The sequence below is a fragment of the Phalangium opilio genome, unplaced genomic scaffold (genome assembly GCF_054372755.1).
Source record: "Phalangium opilio isolate 3A_F unplaced genomic scaffold, DU_Popi_V2 ptg000014l_1, whole genome shotgun sequence".
In the NCBI taxonomy this organism is placed as follows: domain Eukaryota; kingdom Metazoa; phylum Arthropoda; class Arachnida; order Opiliones; family Phalangiidae; genus Phalangium; species Phalangium opilio.
In genome coordinates, this window is record NW_028324149.1 from 4,336,249 (window position 1) to 4,360,141 (window position 23,893).

The 23,893-nt window shown below is 40.0% G+C and overlaps 4 protein-coding genes across 5 annotated transcripts; 2 read left to right on the plus strand and 2 right to left on the minus strand.

Moving 5' to 3' along the window:
• Positions 1-257: 257 nt before the first annotated feature.
• Positions 258-7,298, plus strand: eIF3a (eukaryotic translation initiation factor 3 subunit a). The gene is made up of 10 exons (XM_089865454.1): positions 258-455; positions 713-1,040; positions 2,415-2,637; positions 2,836-3,360; positions 3,839-4,903; positions 5,000-5,122; positions 5,209-5,561; positions 5,637-5,893; positions 6,091-6,732; positions 7,044-7,298. Exons 1-10 carry the CDS (start codon positions 407-409, stop codon positions 7,154-7,156), a joined length of 3,678 nt encoding a protein of 1,225 aa, XP_089721580.1. The 5' UTR covers positions 258-406; the 3' UTR covers positions 7,157-7,298.
• Brd8 (Bromodomain containing 8) lies at positions 7,265-21,500 on the minus strand. Of its 2 annotated transcripts, none has more exons than XM_089865456.1 (20): positions 21,361-21,500; positions 21,181-21,303; positions 14,829-14,919; positions 13,769-13,838; positions 13,633-13,682; positions 12,588-12,710; positions 12,248-12,328; positions 11,912-12,167; positions 11,535-11,822; positions 11,168-11,438; positions 10,724-11,059; positions 9,785-10,000; positions 9,414-9,718; positions 8,789-8,942; positions 8,241-8,550; positions 8,074-8,157; positions 7,948-8,016; positions 7,707-7,884; positions 7,535-7,639; positions 7,265-7,461 (listed from the first exon to the last, which is right to left on the minus strand). In XM_089865456.1, the coding sequence occupies exons 2-20, from the start codon at positions 21,218-21,220 to the stop codon at positions 7,366-7,368; spliced, it is 3,123 nt and encodes a 1,040-aa protein (XP_089721582.1). In that variant the 5' UTR covers positions 21,221-21,303; positions 21,361-21,500; the 3' UTR covers positions 7,265-7,365. The 2 variants fall into 2 exon arrangements, with proteins under 2 accessions (XP_089721582.1, XP_089721581.1); XM_089865455.1 differs by having other exon boundaries at positions 8,241-8,565; positions 21,361-21,379.
• On the minus strand, positions 15,059-20,909 carry LOC149705240 (orphan steroid hormone receptor 2-like). Its single transcript, XM_089865478.1, has one exon. It carries the CDS (start codon positions 19,887-19,889, stop codon positions 18,273-18,275), a length of 1,617 nt encoding a protein of 538 aa, XP_089721604.1. The 5' UTR covers positions 19,890-20,909; the 3' UTR covers positions 15,059-18,272.
• Positions 21,389-23,879, plus strand: LOC149705241 (putative E3 ubiquitin-protein ligase HERC4). Its single transcript, XM_089865479.1, has 7 exons — positions 21,389-21,513; positions 21,656-21,736; positions 21,799-22,056; positions 22,890-23,043; positions 23,118-23,239; positions 23,331-23,510; positions 23,678-23,879. Exons 1-7 carry the CDS (start codon positions 21,468-21,470, stop codon positions 23,851-23,853), a joined length of 1,017 nt encoding a protein of 338 aa, XP_089721605.1. The 5' UTR covers positions 21,389-21,467; the 3' UTR covers positions 23,854-23,879.
• The last annotated feature ends 14 nt before the right edge of the window (positions 23,880-23,893 follow it).

The following is a 23,893-nucleotide window of genomic DNA, read 5'->3' on the forward strand; positions in this document are numbered from 1 at the left end:
CTTAAAGTGTGACAGTTCAGGGCGGGGATTGTAATGAGACGAAAAATTAGTTGAGAAAGATTCAATAACAGCTTCTTACTTTTATTATCAATTGAAAATATTTCAATCACAAACCGGCCTACAAATTATTCCTACAGAAAATTAAAAACTATATTTTCATAATCTCGAGGCCTCAGCACCAAGGCACACGCGTCCATATGTCTTTTTAAGAGTCCGGGACTTCCATTTAACCCATGATCTGCATGCAGCGTGGACACTGCTAGGCCTCGGTTAAGCCTGCGCTAACTGGTTAAACTGGTGCAGTGCGACTGTGCGGTTTGCTTTGCAGTAATGCAAGGGTAAAATTGGCGCTGTAATTAAAATTCAGTTAAAATTTAACTCTGATTAGGGTTAGTTAATTACGACAATGCCGACTTACTTTCAAAGACCGGAAAATGCTCTTAAAAGAGCGAATGGTTAGTGAATTGAATACAACTATTACTTAATCCTAACAGACTAAGGCTTAGCAATTTTATACCGTGTATTTTATAGTAATGGCAGAACTTATGTTTGACTGTTAAGTTCAGGGGGGTAGTTAACATGGAGTGCCACTAGTATATATTTATACGCGTAATTTGACCAAGGCTTAGAATTTTTTAAATCTGTTAATTAAATAACGTCATAATTTAAGTATTATAAAATTAATATGGGGTTTTTTGATTACGTATTGTAGAGTTTATCGATGTTGGTAAGAAGCAACGTGCTTTGGATGCCCTTTACGATGTTATCAAAAGTCGTAGGCATCGAACATGGCAAAAAATCCACGAACCGATCATGGTTAAGTATTTGGAACTTTGCGTTGAACTCAAAAAGAGCCACATCGCGAAGGAAGGTTTGTACCAATACAAGAACATCAGTCAACAAGTGAACATCAAGTCCTTGGAGGATGTGGTTCGTGGATATTTACAACTAGCTGAAGATAAGACTGAAGCCGCTCGTGGAGAATCTCAACAGGCTGTGGTTGATATTGATGATTTGGATAATGTGCAAACGCCTGAGAAGTAAGTCTTACTTGTTATTTTCCTTATAAAACCTCTGTGGGTTCCTTATTTTCTCCTAAAACCTCTGTGGGTTCCTTATTTTCTCATAAAACCTCTGTGGGTTCCTTATTTTCTCATAAAACCTCTGTGGGTTCCTTATTTTCTCATAAAACCTCTGTGGGTTCCTTATTTTCTCATAAAACCTCTGTGGGTTCCTTATTTTCTCATAAAACCTCTGTGGGTTCCTTATTTTCTCATAAAACCTCTGTGGGTTCCTTATTTTCTCATAAAACCTCTGTGGGTTCCTTATTTTCTCATAAAACCTCTGTGGGTTCCTTATTTTCTCATAAAACCTCTGTGGGTTCCTTATTTTCTCACAAAACCTCTGTGGGTTCCTTAATTTCTCACAAAACCTCTGTGGGTTCCGTGATTTCTCACAAAACCTCTGTGGGTTCCGTGATTTCTCACAAAACCTTTATGGGTTCCGTGATTTCTCACAAAACCTCTGTGGGTTCCGTGATTTCTCACAAAACCTTTGTGGGTTCCGCAATTTCTCACAAAACCTTTATGGGTTCCGTAATTTCTCACAAAACCTCTGTGGGTTCCGTAATTTCTCACAAAACCTCTGTGGGTTCCGTAATTTCTCACAAAACCTCTGTGGGTTCCGTAATTTCTCACAAAACCTCTGTGGGTTCCGTAATTTCTCACAAAACCTCTGTGGGTTCCGTAATTTCGCACAAAACCTCTGTGGGTTCCGTAATTTCGCACAAAACCTCTGTGGGTTCCGTAATTTCTCACAAAACCTCTGTGGGTTCCGTAATTTCTCACAAAACCTCTGTGGGTTCCGTAATTTCTCACAAAACCTCTGGGTTCCGTAATTTCGCACAAAACCTCTGTGGGTTCCGTAATTTCGCACAAAACCTCTGTGGGTTCCGTAATTTCTCACAAAACCTCTGTGGGTTCCGTAATTTCGCACAAAACCTCTGTGGGTTCCGTAATTTCGCACAAAACCTCTGTGGGTTCCGTAATTTCGCACAAAACCTCTGTGGGTTCCGTAATTTCGCACAAAACCTCTGTGGGTTTCGAAATATCTCATAAAACCTTTATGGGTTCCGAAATATCTCATAAAACCTTTATGGGTTCCGAAATATCTCATAAAACCTTTATGGGTTCCGAATTTTCTCATGAAACCTACGCGGGTTCCGAATTTTCTTACTAAACCTACGCGAGTTCCGAAGTTTCCCATTAAACCTACGCGGGTTCCGAATTTTCTTACTAAACCTACGCGAGTTCCGAAATTTCTTACTAAACGTCCGCGGGTTCCGAAGTTTCCCATAAAACCCTTTAGTTCCTAAAAATGAGCGAATGTTGACAAAGAAATCCCGCCTTTTTCAGTCTGCTTCTGAGCGCGGTTAGTTGCGAAGATTCCCAAGATCGAACGGACCGCGTTGTTCTGACACCATGGGTCAAATTCTTGTGGGAATCTTACCGTCAGTGTTTGGAACTTCTGAGAAACAATTCACGAGTGGAACGTCTTTATCATGACATTGCTCAGCAGGCTTTCAAGTTTTGCTTGAAATATAACCGCAAAACTGAATTCAGAAAGCTGTGCGATAACGTAAGATTTATTTTCTTTTCCTTACTAGTCAGGGAAGGGACCTTAAACAATCCGGGACCTAAAAATAGGTTTAGAAATATTTAAAAACCGACCATAAACATCTTAAAGACGGGGAATTTAAAAATAGGCGAAAAATATCATTAGCAAACTTTGTAATAATAATAAGAATTACCAATTTTCTATACTTGACGCTCTTAGCTTCGCGCCCACTTGGACCACATTCACAAACACCAAAACCAACAAACATCCGTGAATTTAAACAACCCCGAAAGCCAAGCCATGCATTTGGAGACTCGTTTGGTCCAACTGGAGAGCGCCATTCAAATGGAGCTATGGCAGGAAGCCTATAAAGCTATCGAGGGCATTCACGGTCTCATGAGCTTGTCCAAGAAAGCCCCCAAGGCCCAATTAATGGCCAACTACTACCAAAAATTAGCTTTGGTATTTTGGAAAGCGGGAAATCTCTTATTTCACGCCTCCGCTCTATTCCGTTTATTTCACTTGTCTCGCGAAATGCGCAAGAATATCACGCCCGATGAAATCCAAAAAATGGCTTCGCGAGTCGTTTTGGCTACCCTGGCAGTTCCGATGCCCCCCAATAGACCCGAGATCGACAGACTGGTGGAAACTGATGAAAATGTCATTGATAAGAATCATAGGTTGTTGTCGACTTTGTTGGGCTTGCCAAGCGTCCCTTCCAGAAACGCACTCGTCAAAGATTTGGTAAGTTACGTTACGATACCTTGTTTTGCAGGGGGGGGGGGGGTCCTGATTTGATTTTTGGATGGGTAAACGTAGTCGGGTAATTGAAAATTGGACTCGACACCCGCCACCGTGGGTATCGAGGACTTACTATTCTCTATTACCGGCCGGGGGAATCTGACTTGCAAAATTTCCAAAATTAATTGGCTCCCTCGGGTCCAATTCGTTCGGTTCTCTTAGTGTTTCTTGGACTCGATACCCCGAGGACTTACTATTCTCTATTACCGTCCGGGGGATCTGACTTGCAAAATCCCCAAAATTAGTTAGCTCGCTCGGGTCCAATTTGTTCGGGTCTCTTTGTTTTTCTTGGACTCTATACCCGCGGCCGAATATTCGCGCGGTAGTTAGTACCTGTTCGAATAACTCGCGTACTTAAGAGTATCTGATAGAATACTCGAGGATAATAAGTGGCGTCTTTCTTACCTTTCCTCGTGAATAGGCCCGTTTTGGCGTCATCCAAAACGCCCCGTCTCAAATCCAGGATCTTTATCGCTGGTTAGAAGTGGAATTTCATCCTTTGAAACTGTCCTCTCGCGTCAGCCAATCTTTCGAGTATTTACAAAAATGGGAAGAGGCTTCCGATATGAAACAATACATTCCCGCCTTGCAAAGCGTTACCATAATGCGCTTACTGAAAGAAGTTAGCCAAGTTTACCAAACGATCGAATTCAAACGCCTCTTGGAATTGGCTTCCTTCGCCAGTCCCTTTTACTTGGAAAATATCGTCGTCGAGGCCGCGCGTAGAAATAATCTCCAAGTACGTCTAGATCATCGCAAACAGTGCTTGCATTTCGGATCGGAACTTAGCGTTTCGCAACGCGAGGAGACCGTCGAAGGTCCGCACTTGCAGGGAATGCCCAGCGAACAAATTCGTAATCAGCTGGTTCAACTGCGCAGCGTCTTACACAAAGCCGTCGATTTGATTAATCCCGATAAATTGGAGAAGCAAGCTTTGCGCGAGCAGATTATCGCGGCCTATCGTTTAACGGAGCAAAAGGAACATCGTCGCTTGCTGGAACGACAGGACATCATCGAAGCGCGCAAGCAAATGTTGGAGACGTTGAGCAGCCAGAAGGAAGAGGAGGAGAGGAAGTTGTTGGAGGAAAAGCAGCAGAAATTGAAAGAAGCCGAGGAAGAACGCATGGCCAAGGAAGCCGAAGAACGAGCCAAACAAAGGATTTTACGCGAAAAGGACGAACTCAAGAAGAAGGTGGTCATGGAGAAGATCGAAGCCCTGAAGAAAACCGAGTTGGGAGCCCGATTGTTCGAGGGCTTGGAAGACGAAGAGCTGGAACGATTAGATCCCGAAGAAATCTTTAATCGGCAAATGGAACAGATGGACAGAGAACGCAAAGAACTGCAGACCAAGTTGCGCAAGCAAGAACGCAAAGTGGATCATTTGGAACGCGCCAAGAGAATCGAAGAGGTTCCCTTGTTGAAGGAGGCTTACGAAGCGTACAGAGAAGATGCCAAGAAGTTTTGGGAAGAAGAGGAAAAAGAAAGAGTAAGTCGGTCTTCTCGGATCGCGCGCTGATTTTAGATTAGAGCGTCCAACGCGCTCGCCTCGATTTTAACGTCGCGACGCTCGTTCTTCTTCTAGATTAAGCAAGTAATTGCCGAACGAGAATATTCCTTGCAACATCGCGATAGAATTCTACGCATGAAAGAAGATAAGGATAGTTTCTTGGACACGCTTCGACAAGCTCGACTCTCCGTGTACAAGGTACGTCCCATTTGTAAAATTAATCATCTTCGCGGTTTACTTTTTGAAGCTAATCTTCGTTCCGTATTCGCTTATGGACAAACCAGAAAAAACTCTCGGAGTTTGAGAAGAAACTGGACGAAGAACGCGCCAAACGTTTGGCCGAACGTAAGATTCAACGTAAAAAGGAAAGACGCGAAAAATGGTTGGAAGAAAAAATGGCGGAAGAACAACGGAAACGGGACGAAGAACGAAGGAAAGAAGAGGAGATTAAGAAACAAGCGGAAGAGGAACGATTGGCCAAGTTGTTCGCCAGTGAACAGAAACAAAAGGCTCGGCTTCAGGAGATCGAAGAACGCCAAAGAGCCAAGGAATTGGAACAGGAGAAACTCAGAGAGGAAAGTCGCCGGAGTCAAGTGGTCGAGAAGGCGGCCGAAGCCGATGATTGGAGGAAACCAAAGTAAGTTTGTATAGATGGGGCCGCCGGGCCAAAAGCGGAAAGAGCGCCTCGTAATATTATTCGAATCTTTAAAAGGGAGGATAATCGAGATCCGCGAGAAGGCACCGTGACCCTGACTAAGAAACCCCAAGGTTGGCGCGAACGAGAACAAAACAAGAAGGAAAGTTGGGGACCTAAAGGCGCGCGCGATACTTCCCCGCGGAACGAACCACCGTTGGTACGTAAACCAGTCGCCGCCGATGAAGGAAGCTGGAGAGTCAAACCGGCTCAGAGCGCCACCGATGAACCACCGGCTAAGGATAGCTTTTCACGAGGAGGCGAACGTTCCGAAGGTAAGATTTAGTCGGATTCTTCATTTAGGCGCGACTTAACTCTGATGAACCGGCGTTCAGCATTCTGAAAAGCGCCGCGCGGTGTCCCCTAAAGGGTTTCAACTTCAGATTTAAATATTGCTAACTTTAACAAAGTTATTGGCGCGACTTTGATAAGAGTAGGCGCTTAATTAACCGCGAGCTCTATCGTTACTCAGGTCGCTACCAACCTCCAGTTCGGCGCGCCCCACCCGGCGAAGATGGTCGGCTGGGGAAACCCGCGGGTGATCGCGAGGATTTTCGCCGACCCGATCGCGACGACTACCGTCGATCAGATCGCGACGATAATCGTCGTTCTGATCGTGAAGATTTCCGTCGCCCAACTGCTGAACGAGAAGATTTCCGTCGTTCCGATCGTCCCCCCGCTGAACGATCTGATCGCGAGGACTTCCGTCGTCCCACTGCTGAACGTTCTGATCGGGAGGATTTCCGTCGTCCTGATCGAGAGGATTTCCGTCGGACGGATCGGGAGGATTTCCGTCGTTCTGATCGCGATGACGACAGAGACGGTGCTGACCGTAGAGGAATGGGCGGCCGAGATTCTGGTCGAGGTGGATCGAGTTACGCCGAGCGAAGCGATCGAAACTTCGGAGATCGCCCGAAGAGAAACTTTGGAGATAGCGAACGCGGTGAGCGTGGAGGTGGTGGTGGATTTGGATCGAGGGATTATCGAGGTGGTGGAGGAGGTGGCGGTGGTTACAATAAGGATAGGTTAGAAGATAAGGTGCGTTCCATGAAGCCACCCTTAAAGGAAAGGAGCGAGGAATCCGGCTCTTGGAGAAGAGAACCTGCTAAGAAAGGTAAGAATTTTAATTCTTTACGCCATCCCGTTAACTGCCCCCTTTCTTTGTTTTAAACTCTTTACAATGTCCCGATTCCGTTTTTAAACAAACCCGTCCACGAGGACGTTGTCCCGTTTTTAAACAAACCCGTCCACGAGGACGTTGTCCAATTTTTAAACAAACCCGTCCTCTAGGACATTGTCCCGTTTCCGTTTTTAAACAAACTCGTCCTCTAGGACATTGTCCCGTTTCCGTTTTTAAACAAACCCGTCCTCTAGGAGGACATTGTCCCGTTTTTAAACAAGCAAACACTTTAATCTGAATTTCAGATCGTGGTCCTGAAAAATCGGAGACTCCTAAACGCGAAAAACCGAATCGTAACATTGAGAAAAGCAGCAATGACGGAGCTGACGACGGTTGGCAGACTGTTAGCAAACGTTAAGCAAATTATTACTAATACGAAACGAATAAACCAATACTAACATAATTATGTAGAATTGTTAGTTAAAAAAAACAAATGAATTGTAACCCCAATCAATATCTGGAAATATTAAAGATGAAAATTGCTGATTTGCAGCGTTTAATCGTATATGTACAATCCATTATCAATGTGGAATGTGAAGGGGTTTTTTGCTTTGGAGTGGCGCTGCTTTAATCAAGGTCTTGTCGACGACGAGGTTTTTTCGAACGCGGTTCGCTGCTTTCCGATGTTGAAGATCGCTTGCGTTTGCCCAATTCTTCATCATCCTTAATTATTACGTCATATATAAATCAATTACATCTTTAAATTTAATTGTTTAATTAAAGAATGGGGACTGACTTTGAAATCAGGCGGCGCCGCCGCCGCTTCTAATTTTCCACCTTCCGTTTTTTTATCGCGAGCGTCACGACCTCGTAATTTTTTGGATTCGGACGTTTGGTCCGCCTGCAATTAGCGCCACGGATGGAAGTTATAACTCGTCCTAAGCCTAAATATAATCTAATTTCTTTACCCTCAAAGCGTCCAAGACTTCTTTCTGCATTTCGAGGGCCATTTTATAAACGTCGTGATCGGAACTATTGTACATGATGGCGTTTTGAAACATTAGAAGAACGTCGCGTTCAAATTCCATCATAGTTCTCGTTACGCCCGTTTCAATGTTCTTCTTGATGGCCGCCATGTTCATCGGACTAACCAACAATGAAATGGTGGCTTTTAGTAATTAATTACTATAATTAGACGACGTTCATTACCGATAGACGATACTGTGATATCCGGGCGCCACGTCGTTCGTCACTGGATGTAAGAACACATTGGCGTATCTAAGGGAAAACGATTAATTACCGACGAAATAAAAACTAGATAGGATGTGATCTTACTTGTGATTAGCGATAGTTCTCCACTTGAACATGATTGATTTCTTCCAAAGTTTATATTCTCGGGCATTCTCTTGGTCATCGCAACTTTGGGTTAATTTTTTTCAAGATTAAAAGTGGTGGTGGTGTTGGAAAGGAGGGGGCGGAATACTTTTGGGCAATCGTCATACCTTTGAGGCGTCGAAGCGGGACTATTAGGAATGGAATCGGATATAGAAGACGGAGCTTTGGGTTTCGTTCCATCGACGTTACTGTTCTCGTCATCGTCCAGTTGTCCGAGGGTGACGTCCGCCAATTCGTTCTTAGATTCGTCGTCACGCGGTATTGACGTTTCCCGACTGCTACTGGCGGTCACCGGCGTTAAGGCGATGACTTCGCTACTGTCATCCGATTGGTCAGTTTTCCCATCGGGAGTGGCGTCAGGCTCCACCACCGCCACACTTTCGATTAACTCGACGCCAAACTTCAACGGCGCTTTTTCTAAAGATAGCTTTTCTGTAGGACGGACAAATTAAAATAGGCCAAAATATTCATTTCATGGGCGGAATTAAAAATAGGACGGAAATTGTTATTACAGAGATGGAATTAACAAATAGGCCAAATTACGGCATAGGGGTCAAAATAATAGAGGCGACGCTAGGAATGGTATAGATTAAGAAGGGGAAAGGTAAAGAACCTTGAAACTTGCTTGGCTATGGAATTGAATTGATTTTAATACCATCTATTTCTTCCTCGGTAGCTTCGATAACTTCCTTGTCATCACTGATGACTATTTCTTCCGTCACCACTTCCTCCAAATTGTAAGACGCGGCCCCTTCATCTAGCGCCTCGGAAGCAACGGCTCCGACCGACTCTGCTTTAACGTTAACATCCTGTTTGAAAATAATATTATTTACACTCTCTCCCCTATGGTTAACACGGACTTATTCGCGAGCAACTTCTTTGAAGGCTCGTAACTCTGGTTCTATTAGAGATACGTGGATGTCCTTTGAGTATGTCTTAGTCCTATTTGCCCCCTTTCCAAGGATACCAAAAACTTGGGGCTAGGACAAAAAGGGGCCGAGTAATTAAGGAAAATGTTTACAGACGTTCGCTCCATAGTATAAACACGGACTTTTTCGCGAGCAACTTCTTTGAAGGCTCATAACTCTGGTTCTATTAGAGATACGAGGATGTCCTTCGAGTATGTCTTAGTCCTATTTTCTCCCTTTCCAAGGATACTAAAAACTTGGGGTTACGACAATCGGGAGCCGAGTAATTAAGCAAAATGTTTATAGACGTTCGCTCCATAGGATTAACACGGCGGGCACGCAACTTTGAAGGGTCATAACTCTGGTTCTTACCTCGTGTTCAATTGGAAGGGCGGCGGCGGCGGCGGTTTCAGTTTCCGTTTTAATCTCGATTTCAGGTTGTTCCTGTTTGATGGGTTCCTCTTTGACGACGACGTGTTCTACCAATATGGCGGCGGCTTCAGAGACGTTCTCGATGTCTTCTTCCCTGATGATTTCGTCGGGGAGTTCAACTTTTTCTTCAATGACGTCCTCCTCTTGTTTAATTCGAGGGTTAAGCAAATCATTAACCGTCGTTGGTGATTTGACGCCGCTTTCGACTTCTTCGTGTTCAACGTGAACTTCGATCGTGCCCCCGTCTATAAAATAGCAAACAAATTTCGAGACGTTGTCGCGATTTCAATTCCCAACGCGTCGACTCTTACCTTCAACCTCTAGGATATCTGTCGATTGCAAGTTGGCGATGTCCGACAGCAGATCCTGATGAGCGGCGTCGGGACTATCGTCAGGCGTCACCACTTGGATTTCTTCTTTCATGATTTCGTTGACGATGGCCTCCATGTCAACGTCCAATCCAGTTCCTTCCGGATCCAGTTCATCCCGAAAAGCCTGTTCAACTTCGCAAACGCCTTCGACTAAACCTAAATTTATACGAAATGACGCCTCAATATAGGACGGGTTTAAAAACATAGGATTTTAAAGTGAATTTTAGTACTTTAGGATTTATATATATCCGCTTTTATAGAAATTACGTAGGACTTTTTAGGAATTATATCTCCAATTTTATTATATAGGATTTTAATCATTTTATAGGAATAATTTTTGGGCTTTAATAGGAATTATACGGGGGGGGGGATTTTATAGGAATTATATAGGATTTTATAGAAATTATATAGGATTTTATAGAAATTATATAGGATTTTATAGAAATTATATAGGATTTTATAGAAATTATATAGGATTTTATAGAAATTATATAGGATTTTATAGAAATTATATAGGATTTTATAGAAATTATATAGGATTTTATAGAAATTATATAGGATTTTATAGAAATTATATAGGATTTTATAGAAATTATATAGGATTTTATAGAAATTATATAGGATTTTATAGAAATTATATAGGATTTTATAGAAATTATATAGGATTTTATAGAAATTATATAGGATTTTATAGAAATTATATAGGATTTTATAGAAATTATATAGGATTTTATAGAAATTATATAGGATTTTATAGAAATTATATAGGATTTTATAGAAATTATATAGGATTTTATAGAAATTATATAGGATTTTATAGAAATCATATAGGATTTTATAGAAATTATATAGGAAAGAGAATTTATGTAAAAAACGCACTGGCAACTTGGGCTTCAATCTGACTGAGATCATTTTCATTTTTGGCGCTAGCGGTAACTTCTTGGAGCGCCAATATGGCATTATCCCAATTGGTGGCCGAGTCAATTTTGACGTTACCGATGAAAGTGGGCGTGGTGACGTTATTCCGCGCCACGGACGATAGGTTGGTACGGCCTCTGGAGGCGGCGACGTTCAAGCGCGCTACGTTAGAAAGGCTAGTTTCAGAAGCGGCGGTTACGTTCGAAATTTGACAAGAAGGTTGTTGAACTACGGGTAACGGAGGGAGTTTTCCCGGCATGCTAGGTGGCATTTCCAAAAGCCTACTTAGCGTTGGCGCTAATTAAGATATTAGAATAAATTAACTCGTAAACATTAGCCCTCGTCTTCTATACAAAAAACGAAACAACTTAAAAAAATTCATCCGTTTTTTTTTAAAACTTTTACCGGATGAGGTTGCTGATTGGGCAGTTTGCAATGACGAACCGTGTGGTTGAGTTTGAGATCGGCTAACGGCGATACTCCCCACGATATTAGAAGTAGCCGAGGTGGTCTGGTCACCGCTCGGTATCGAGAAACCGCTAGAAGTGACGACGGTGTTCTGAGATGTAGCTACGGCCAATTGACGCGCGGCCGCCGTCGCCAGGGCGTTGTTGGGATTGAAAAATTGTAAAGGCACACCACCTTGCGACGAACGAGATATTGAGGGAGATGTACTCTGCAATCATAGGCCATTTCCATTGATCATTTTCAAATTCTACGAGTTTTTCCTCGAATGTTTCGTGCCTATTTTCAAATTCCCCGAAAGAAATACCTCGAGATGCTGTTTAGTGGGAGTGGAACCCTGTAAAGCCGATCCGAGAATAGGCGCGGCCGCTTTAGGAGGCGAAGTTTGCAACGTCGTCACGGTAGTCGGTGTCGTCGCTGGTGACGGACTTTTCAATAGGGACGTCAAGAGAGGCGAAGTTGACGACGAAGTTACGGTTAATGGGGGAGGTCTCGGTGACGTTTTAACCGCCGTCACCTGAGACGCCGCCGTATCAGGGACGAGAGTAGTTCCGTGGTGGGATACGGTGGTAGAACCACCACCCGTTTCGTCAACCTAAAATTCAAGGTTTTGCCGTTTTGACGTTGGCGCGAAAGCGGGAGCAGGGGCAGGGGCAAGGTCAAAGGCCGGTGGCGGCGACTTACCTCGATGGAAAGTGGTTCGCTCAAGGGTGACTCGGTATTGCTATCGGGTTCGTTCATTTCCGACTGATAGCTACTTCTCCTCAATTCCTCGGCTCTCGTCAGATTGTACGAATTGGAGGAGGAGGAGCGTTTGTTTTTGACGGGCAAAGGGTACAATCCTTTACTAGTGGCGACTTTCAAGGCGGCCGCTTTTTGTTCGCGTTCTAGAAGCCATTTTTGGTGCTCGTTATCGGCTATTTCTTTGGCTCGGATTTCGCTACGACCCCCCCGAGGAGTATCCAAGATTATTATCGCGTCTACCCCAAAAGCCAATTAAGTAAACCGACGTTAACTTACTCTTGAACTCCCCTTAACAGATCTTCCAATTTCTCATCTAATTGACCGGATCTGACCATTTCTAGTTCCCGTTTTAACTTTCTATACGATTTAAAATAAACGAATTACCAATTAACTCGACAATTACTTAATATCTTTCGAACTATAAGAGCTGGAGGCAAATTGAAAGCACCGACATAACGCAGACACTTTGTAGAATACTCCCGTTAAATATCATTAAAAAGTAATCGTAATTAGATTAATTGAAAGTTTGCCTCCCCCCCCCCGCCGCGTGTTTCTAGCTTATCCGCCGGGGTTTTAGACCAAAATAGGCTTAGTTACGACATTAGTCTATAGTTACTTATGTCGTTGTTGCTCCTCATAAACCACTTTCTTCAATTCCTCTATTCTGTCCATGGTGAGTTTTCTAACTATAAGATCACCCGGAGTATCGGTTCCGTCGCTCCGTTCGCCTCGTTTTCGTCTGAAATATTTCGCGATTTCAATTATTACCCGAATCTTAAAGGATTAAAAACGAACTTGTCTCTTACAGTTTACTTAATTGTCCAATAAAAGTAACATTGTAAAGAACAGTAGTTTAAAAAATTAGTAGGCTATTTTTAAAGCCGCGGCTCTAGCTATTAGACACGTGGCATTCTTCCAAAGTTAAAAATAATTGAAACTAATGTTTTTGTCCCAATGAAACATTGTATAACATAGTAACATCACTGACATTTTCGAATTCCATCACATTATTTGAATAACCGACGACTAAAACTGTAGCTAAAGCTTAAGCCTGCTAACTTTATAAGTCCCTGGACATTCTGAGCTACGTTTTGAAGTCCCGCGACATTCTGTTTATAAGTCCGTGGACATTCTGTTTATAAGTCCGCGGACATTCTGTTTATAAGTCCGTGGACATTCTGAGCTACGTTTTGAAGTCCCGCGACATTCTGTTTATAAGTCCGTGGACATTCTGTTTATAAGTCCGCGGACATTCTGTTTATAAGTCCGTGGACATTCTGAGCTACGTTTTGAAGTCCCGTGACATTCTGTTTATAAGTCCGTCGACATTCTGTTTATAAGTCCGTCGACATTCTGTTTATAAGTCCGTGGACATTCTGTTTATAAGTCCGTGGACATTCTGTTTATAAGTCCGTGGACATTCTGTTTATAAGTCCGTGGACATTCTGTTTTTAAGTCCGTGGACATTCTGTTTATAAGTCCGTGGACATTCTGAGCTAACCCTTACCGAAAAAAAACCTCTAAAAAACGTCTTCAGCCCAACCCAAGACGTGTTTTAGAGGTGGTTTTTTCGGTAAGGGAAGTTTTGAAGTCCCGCGACATTCTGAGCTAAGTTTTTAAAGCTGACACGACATTCTGAGCTAGCTAACATTATTACTTACTTGGGAGCATCAACTTTCTCAAGAAGTTCGGCATATTGCAAAGCGCAGTTCTGCAATCGATAAAAATTAAAATGAAAAGCGAAGAACATCAACGCGAGATCGTTAAAAAGAAGTAATGTAGTTGCGCGGCGAGTACCTTTTGCGAAAACCAATCTGGTGGGCGGCTGGCTTCACCAAATGTTTTAATCGCGCGACTGACTGAAACCCTACAGTTTAATTACGATTATATACCATTACTAATTATAGGCAGGAACCTCAGGGTTCATACAACTTTTGAAAAACAAATTTCCCTGAGATTTCCAGGTTTTTCCCTATGAGCCTCCATAGTGTAATGCTATTCCTATGGAGGGGGGTATGTTTGTTTACGTTTTGCTTAATTACTCGGCCCCTGTTTGTCGTAGCTCAATGTTTTTAGTATGGTTGGATGGGGGACAAACTGGACCATAACATATTCAAAGGACATCCCCGTATCTCTAGTAGAAACAGAGTTACGAGCCTCCAAAGTTTATTGTTAAAAAATCAAAAGTAACCTAATAACAATAAGTGAGACAAAAAATAGGTTGACGATGATATTGAGGTAGCCTCAAGTTTAAAGTATCCTTGTATGGGGAGCAAAGAGGACTAAAAGATATCCAAAGGAGATCCCAGTATCTCTTGTAGAACAAGAGTTATGAGCCTCCAAAGTTGGGTGTTATGCTATTCCTATTGAGTGTTTTTGAACATTTTGCTCAATTACTCGGCTCCTGTTTGTCGTAGCCCTACGTTGTTAGTATTGTTGGATGGGGGACAAATTGAACTATAACATACTCAAAGGACATCCCCCTATCTCTAGTAGAAACAGAGTTACGAGCCTACTAAACGAGCGAGAGGGTGGGTTAGCTAAACGAGCTAGAGGGGTGGGTTAGCTAAACGAGCTAGAGGGTGGGTTAGCTAAACGAATGAGAGGGTGGGTTAGCTAAACGAATGAGAGGGTGGGTTAGCTAGTAGAACCAGAGTTATGAGCCTCCAAAGTTGGGTGTGACGCTATTCCTATGGAGGGTACGTTTATGAACCCCTGTTTGACGCAAATTTCCCTGATTTCCCCGAATTTTACTAAAAATTCGAAATTTCCCTGAGTTTTCCGTGAGGTTTTTGTCAACTATTTATTTCCCTGAGGTTTTCCAGGCTTGTATGAACCCTGTATCTAAATGACGAACCAGTTTTGGTCTCCACTACGCAGAACTGACGATGCCAAACAAAGTCTCTCTCTGGTCGTCCAGACATCGGTAGCTTGTTTTTGCCTAAATCCTAAAATGCCAATTAACGGGAGAAAATCAATTTTAATTAAAACAAATTAAAGTTAATGGCTGCAGGCTGATTAAAATGTGAAATACTTTGTCGTGTTTCACAAATGTGAAATACTTTGCGAAATAAACTCGAACGAAACTAGCGTAAATATCCAAGTTATATTTTTACTTTTGTTTTCAAATCACAGGCTGCAAAAAGCTGTACAAATATTTGTTTTTCTTCCGTTTTTAGAAGTATACAATTTAATTTGGTCATCCTTAAAATTATTATCAAACCTGTATTTAATTTTATCCAAACTTTATTTGGATCATCTTTTTAACCCTTAACCTTTTAATTTGTGAAAGAAAAACTTTTATATATATTTCATAATTATATATATATACTTGTTAATATAAATCCTGAACACCTCCCATAAACTATTTCATCAATTATACAGGATTTTGTTTTTTTTTGGTATGAATAATCCATGAATTGTTCCGTAAATAATTCACGAATTGTCCCGTGAATAATTCATGAATTATCCCGTAAATAATCCACGAATTGTCCCGTGAATAATTCATGAATTGTCCCGTAATTAATTCACGGAATTGTCCCGTAATTAATTCACGGAATTGTCCCGTAATTAATTCACGGAATTGTCCCGTAATTAATTCACGGAATTGTCCCGTAATTAATTCACGGAATTGACCCGTAATTAATTCACGGAATTGTCCCGTAATTAATTCACGGAATTGTCCCGTAATTAATTCACGGAATTGTCCCGTAATTAATTCACGGAATTGTCCCGTAAATAATTCACGGAATTGTCCCGTAAATAATTCACGGAATTGTCCCGTAAATAATTCACGGAATTGTCCCGTAAATAATTCACGGAATTGTCCCGTAAATAATTCACGGAATTGTCCCGTAAATAATTCACGGAATTGTCCCGTAAATAATTCACGGAATTGTCCCGTAAATAATTCACGGAATTGTCCCGTAAATAATTCACGGAATTGTCCCGTAAATAATTCACGGAATTGTCCCGTAAATAATACATGAATTGTTTGGCAATCCATGAATTTTTCCCTAAACAATTCATTAATTACCAAGGAATTGTTCGCGTGAATTATACAGCCAGTTAACAAAATTAATTTAAATATACAATGTTTAAATATCACCGCACCAGATAATAATTAAAATATTTTAAATCCTGAAAATGGTAATTTTAATATTTAATATTAATTAATTGTAATTATTTAAACACTAACCGGAAAAAAAAACCTATTTATTAACGGGAAAAGTTATAACCAGATATTTAAAAATTTTAAAAAATCCGGGAAATGTTAATAATTAATATTTTATTTTAATTAATGTGACTTAAAAATTTATTTAACTGTAATATTTTAAAAAAAATGAAAAAAAAAAAAAAAATCTGGTAACATTCTTTATTTTAGAGGTACAAAAATTATATTTAAGAACAAAAATTTCTGAAAATTAAAAAAACAACAAAATATTAATTTTTACCGGGACGAATTGTTTATTTTTGCGAAATATATTTATAATAATAATAATTAATAATATACAGGGTGTTCCTTGAAAGCCGACCCACTCAAATACCCCCCCCCCCTCCCCCAGTAGTAAAAGCGCAAAAATTCATGACCTTTACCCTCCAAACTTGGCCGGGGGTTTCATTAAATGAATTTTTGGGAGTGTGTCATTCTCTTATTTATAATATATATATCCTTTATATATTTATAGGCGAAACGTAATAATGTTAAATATGACAGATGAAATTGATACATTTAAACGCTTATTCTTAATTCAGGACAACTTCAACCTAGAGTTTTTTTAGCAGAATTAATTAACAAAGTTGTTCTAATTAAAATCTAGTCCGTTAACCGATACAACTTAGCTGATAATCATTCCTTAACAATTAACTCTTCCATTCATAATATTTCAACTAATAAACGTAAAGTCAAAGGCTTTAAACATTACGTAACGAGAAGGCGAAGGTCAAATTGTAAATAAGATGGTTTAAAATTACATCAACTAACGTTTAATATCTCCTTAGAAAAATGTCATATTTAATTATTATTAGGTTTCGATTTAATTATTATTAATTAATTAATTAATTAATCAATAATGCGGGGGAAGTTGTTTAATTATCCGTGTGTTATAATTAAACTCGAAGAATATCTACGATTGTATAATGTTTGGTGCAAACTAAAATTATTTTAAAATTTTTCAAGGCATTTTATCGGAAATGTTTTCTTTAAATCACAAGTTTGTTTTTCTTTTCTTTTCCCACCAGCGTTTGCAACGAGTTATTATTTTTAAAATCCTAATAATAATAAAATTATTTTAAATAATTTCAATCATTTAAAACTAATTTTAAATAATTTTTACACAATTCCGTTAATTGCCGATTTTTTTTTTTTGAAGAAAGTCGTGTGCGTTCATTAACATATTTTATACTATAACGAAACTATTTATTTATAAAAGAACTTAAAGAAAAAAAAACACTAAACTTTGTTAAACTTTTAACAAAGCAAAAAAAAAGAAAAAAAAATACCCCTGACAAAATTTATACCTACAGCTAATTTTAAAAAAGGCGAATTTATACAATTATTTTTGATTAATTAAACCTCGTAACTTTTGAGATTAATTTAAATATATCAGCGTAAAATTAAAGGTTTTTTTGCAAAAGCTGTTTGCAATAATTAAGCTTACAAAAAGATTATTATTACCGTAAGTTAAAATTAATGTTGGTTTAATTATTTAGAGGTATGCCGAAATTAATTTTGGTGAAATTAACGAGTTTTCAGTTAATTCCATCTTAACGCGGCGGCGGAACAACATTAATATTATTATCGTTGTAATTCAACCGGTATTTTCAATATCTGTTATTTATTATTCATCTTTTCAAAAATATATAAATTCATATTAAAAAGTTAGAAAACCGGTTCAGTTCAGTTTTCTCTACAATTTCCCTACATGACGCGCGCGCGTTCCTTCGCGACGAAATTTCTTCATACAAAAAGAAAGCCTATACGTTCAGTTCATCTTTCTCATCCACGCCACGCTATTTTCGCGACAACTTTCATCTTTTTTAAAAAATGACTAACCCAATAGAACCAACCCCTTATTATCCATAATGGCCGACCTTAAACCAACCGCGTTCAACAACGAAATTTCTTTCGCATTAAAAAATTTACAACGAGAGTTCAGTTCAATTCTAGTTACGATCCGTGGATGAATAACGAATCCATAATGGGCCGACCTTGGAATAACACGGGCGTGTTCCGCGACGACATTTTTAATTAATATTTAAAAGCTTTTTACAAAAACCGAAGAAAAGAACTTGATTCGAATCAGTTCTCCTTATCCTTCTCATCCATGGATGAATAATCCATAATGGCGGAGCCCGGAGTGGCGGCCGCGTTCCCTTGGGACATGGACATGGCTTCGGGCGTGTATTCGTTCGAGTCCATTTTCAAAATATAGGGAATTATACTTTCAATTTGAACATTGCCAATTAGGGCCGAGAAGAACAACTCTTCGGTAGTCGAAGGTCGCAAAGAACGCAAGGCCGGAAGTCGCAGTAAAAGTTTGGGGAAACGATCGTTTGTTTCGGGAAAAGTTTGGCTTATATAGGAGCGCAATTCCTGATAGGCCTTCTCTTGGAACTTCTCCACTTGTCGCGCGCTGGGCAACCCGGGGTGATCGGGACTGAACAGAACTACCGCTTTCAAATAGGCGTATTCGTGATCGTCGATTTGGATTCGTTGCGTCGACTTAACGAACTCTTGAAGCTTACAAATATGTTCCGTCACTTGTTTCAGATGTTGCGCGGAGAAACGGTCTTGTTGAACGCTGGCTTGTAAGTGACCGACGATGGCGCTCAGAATCGTCCCCAAGGACATGACCTGCGAGCATTGCGCCAACCCTAACGTAAACAACTCGCTCCAACATCCGCGAACCAACGTAGTTTGAACTTCGGGTAGTAATAACTGAAAGGCGGGGATACTACGCGCCCAATGGACCGAAAGAAACAGTAATCGTGATGCGCTTTCGCAGATGTAATGTTCGTTAAGAAAGGAGGCGCCCGGGTTCGGCGTCGTTAGATTGAAGGCCACGTGGCATTCTTGCAAAATGGGTCCCTCTAACTCGAATAGCGACTCGTTTTCGGTTAAATGTTCGTTCATATGTTCGTTACATTCGCCCGTAGCTATCCCATCAACGAATTGCGTAGTATGCAAGGCGGCCTTGGCCATATTATCAAAGGCCTTCGAAATGATACTCTTCTCCTTCGTTATTATTGAACCCGAGCCCGAGCCGTCGTTGCTTTCATTGCCATTATTGGCGCATAACTCGCCGATAGACTCGGTCGTGCTCCCGGGACCGCCTCGGTTCGAGTCCTGTTGCCAATATTTCATCGTCGCTAACGTCGTGACTACGTTGGCGAGCGTACTCAAATCCGCGCCGGTTACATTGACGGGCATTTCAAGATCGTTCCCGTAAACCGAAGCTCCTCCGGTATGCGAGGGAGACGGTAAGGCTAAACGGTAATCATTGCCGGTTCGCGTCACGAATCTCCCGAAATTCGGGCTTGATAGAAAGCCAGTCGCGTTCGTTAAGGCCGAATTTGGACTGGGGCTTCGTTTACCGCTACCGTCTTTAATATCTATAGGTTTACGTTCAGACTGAACCGAATCAGCCCTCATACCCATTGTCAGGCACTTATTGAGTCTGCAAAATTGGCAGCGATTTCTGCAGTGTTTAGTTATTTCGCAGTCACGCGATCCGCGACAGACGTACCCCAAATGTTTACGGATGCTGCGTTTAAAGAAGCCTTTACACCCTTCGCAACTAATGGCGCCGTAATGTCTCCCCGACGCTTTGTCGCCGCAGACGACGCAGAGTTCGAATAACGGTTTGTTATCGTTCGTGTTTCCCCCATTTCGAAATGGGGAATCGTCGTCCCGCATCGGGCTGCTTTCGAACGCAGCGAATTTTATTACGTTCTCGGCCAGATCGAGTTCGGAAAGTTCGCGGCTGACGATAATAGTCTTCAGGTTGCTAATTTTGACGGTTACTCGAGTACAACTTTATGATATGACGCATCTAAGCCGACTTATTGCGCATTTACGCTGAGTTATCGACGTATTTGCCTTTAAACTTTCCCTTTGATAAGTTTGCCTCTAACTAATATCGCGTTCGGATGACTAATTTTCAACCTTACGATCGTTACAATTTATAGTGTGAATCATTTACGTCTAAAATATCAACGTATTTACGTTAAAATGTCCAGTTTTTGTCTTCAAAACACTATAAAACGTTAACGCTACTATAGTACCAATATAAAACATTACTGCTAAAACAACATTATCTATGTTAAAAACTTCAAAGGCGCAAATTAACGTATATAAAATTAAATAAATCAAAGGATACGAATTGAACTTCAATAAAAACTCGTTTGCTGTTTTAAAAACTGACGGCCTAAAGCGATGACTGTGACGTCATAAGGTACAGGCTATACCAAAGTTCAAATTATCCCGATTTTCAAAGCGAAACTGCACGAATTTCAATTTTTTTAATTGATTTAAATCAATTATCGGCGAATTTAAAGTAACTCGTCACACTAGCGTTCGCAAACGCGGTGAAAACGCAATTTTTATAGTGGTTTTCGATAAAAACAACGCGGAAATTTCACAAAACGTTAATTTTCGCTAAGCCTAGCTCGGCACAAGGTCGGGTCAAACAACTGCAAAGATGGCGTCGAACTAACCACGTCCAGGGTTCAACAACTGCTTCACGACTTAAAACGCCTTTATGACCATGCCCAGGTTAAATATCCCGATTAAACTTACCGCGATTTACGGCAACAATATGTTTATCATAATGAAATTAAAATATATTTAGTTACTTAACGCGTATGTAGGAAATAAAATAATTCGGAGCCTAACCTCGTCGTAGTTAACACTACTACACGGCCGTACCATCATACGTAAGGGGAACGCGCAAAGTTGACCCGAAAATCACGTAACCAATGACCGAGACATGGTGCCATCTAGTATCGGCCCGAGTAACTTTACACGCAGTTTTTTACGAGACAAAAAATTATATGTATAGCCTATTTTAAACGTAATATCTTTGCTATATTCGTACTATATTGAGCTTAAACCTTAATTTAAACAGCCTGCAGCGATATTATATTAATTAAACCATTCTTTTCGGTTTAAAAATGAATTAAAATAGTATAAAAGAACGTGTACTTACTCGGAGATGCGGCCATTTCAACTACGGACGTAAAAAGCATTCATTGAAGGCTTCTGACTCCATCTACCACTCTTTACCGAATGGAGGATTTTACAATGGAGAAATGACACAAGCTAAACATAACTGGAGTAGAAATGGAAATTATAATCTTATCTATAAATCGCACCATATTTCACTTACAAGGGTTTTTATTGGCTACTAGTGATTTTTTTCTTTCTCGTTTATATCGTCTGATTCAAGATCTACAAGCTAAGGCTTAAATATTAACGTCTCGTTTAGATTCGAGGATGGAAATAATTTTAGGTGTTGCTGTTGGTTTGAAAACCTTTGAAGGTAAATATTATAGTACAACGCACGTTTTTAGCTGGGATAATTTTGTACCCCAAGATGGAAGTATAGAAAATAAATTATTTACACCGTGTTGAAGAAGACTAATTAATTCTTTGATTAAATACTTCGTACTATTTAATTATAGAAAAATTTGCGTGTAGTAAAGTTTCTAAAGCAGATATTAAACACATTTGCTGCGGTGTTTTTGTTACTGCCTTAGCACATTGTAAGCCTAACTGCAATTTACGTAGCGATTAATTAGGATTTTAATATTAATTAATTTCAAAGGTAATCTTGAAAACACAGTTACAATAAAAACACTAGAAAATGAATTTTGTGTAAACTTGCCAAATAACGAAAAAGTTAAGGATATTTTTATATCGCCATATTTATGCCAAATTTATATTCAAACCAAAAATGGCCTTTGCTATATTTGGAGTCAACCTTCTAAGCCTTTGCAATGCCTTAAAAATGCAGCCGACGGAACCGAGTTTCACATTGAAAAAATGGCTGTCGGTTACAAAAATGTTGTAATAATTACAAAAGGTAGGCATTTTTTTCTATTATAATACGTTACCCGGAACGTGGCGCCACCTAGGCCTTCTATGGTAAACTAATTTCACATTTACGAATAAACCAGGGTTCATAAAAACCTGGAAAAATCGGGTAAATAAATAGTAGGGGAAAACTCGGGGAAATTTAGAATTTTTGTGAAATTCAAGGAATCACGGAAATTTGTAAGGTTTGAGTAAATTTGCAAACAGGAGCCCAGTAATTAAGTAAAATATTCATAAAAATTCCCTCCATAGGATTAACATGGGCTTATTTGTATTATGTTCCTTTTTCTTATTAGGTCTTACTTATTGGTATTACGTTACTTATGGGAGTGTCTCACTTATTGATATTACGTAACTTATGGGAGTGTCTCACTTATTGATATTGCGTTACTTATGTTAGTGTCTCACTTATTGATATTGCGTTACTTATGGGAATGTCTCGCTTATTGATATTACGTTACTTATGTTAGTGTCTCACTTATTGATATTACGTAACTTATGGGAGTGTCTCACTTATTGATATTACGTAACTTATGTTAGTGTCTCACTTATTGATATTACGTAACTTATGGGAGTGTCTCACTTATTGATATTGCGTTACTTATGGGAGTGTCTCACTTATTGATATTACGTAACTTATGGGAGTGTCTCACTTATTGATATCACGTTACTAACTTATGGGAGTGTCTCACTTATTGATATTACGTTACTAACTTATGGGCGTGTCTCACTTATTATTACTACTAATAAAGCACTACCTCATATAGGAGGTAGTGAATAAAGCCTATAAAACTGAAGTTTTTAAAAGAAAATATCCTATAGATAACAAACTACGGACGATAAATACGTCAGAAAAATTGATAAATGAAAGAACTAATTTCAATTTGACGACCAAAATAGTTAGTTTAAAATGTGGTAACGAACACTGCGTCTTATTAAACGTTAATGGGCAAGTTTTAACTTTTGGAAATGGAAGGTCGGAATTTTTGAAATAGTTTATTTGGAATTTATTTTTAATCGTATTAATTAATTTAGCTCTTAATTTTTAAGTAAAGGGCAGTTAGGTCACAACAGGACAACTGGGGAGGAAGAACCCAAAGTTGTTGAGGCATTAGATGGTCTTAATATTCTACGAGTGTCCGCTGGGGGTTGGCATTCGGCCGCTTTGAGTGGTAAACATTTTGGCCTATTTTAAAATTCCCCCAAACTTTTAAATAAAATTAATTTTAGGCCTATTTTAAATTACAAATTGCTTTCAATCAGATTCCGGTGACCTCTACGTATGGGGTTGGAATAAATTTGGCCAATTGGGCCTTGGTCGGGATATTCCCACGGCATTTTTGCCACAAATAGTTTTACCAATGGGAACGGAACTGGACGACAAAATTTGCCCGGTCGTGAAATCCTTCGATTGCGGTTTATGTCACACGATAGCCTTAACAGGTATATAAATCATTTCCTCAAAACCACAGATTCCCCTCCCACGTGACGTGTCTGTTCCAATTTTTTTTTAAATGGGAGGAGCTTGTTTCGGACATGGCCAACTTGATAATTTTAAAAATCTCAATGATATTAGCTAAGACACACATTTTACACTTTCCAATTTAAAGATGACGGTAAATTATGGAGCTGGGGTTGGAATAAATACGGCCAACTTGGCCTGCAGGATCGGGACCATGAAGAATCCCTCCACATTCCAACAGTAGTCAATTTACCCAAAACCTTGGGTTCGCCCGTGTCAGTTGGCGCTCAACAATGGACGACATTTATATCTTTTGACAGATAATAAAATGAAATGTATTACAAAAATGACTACGTATTATTAT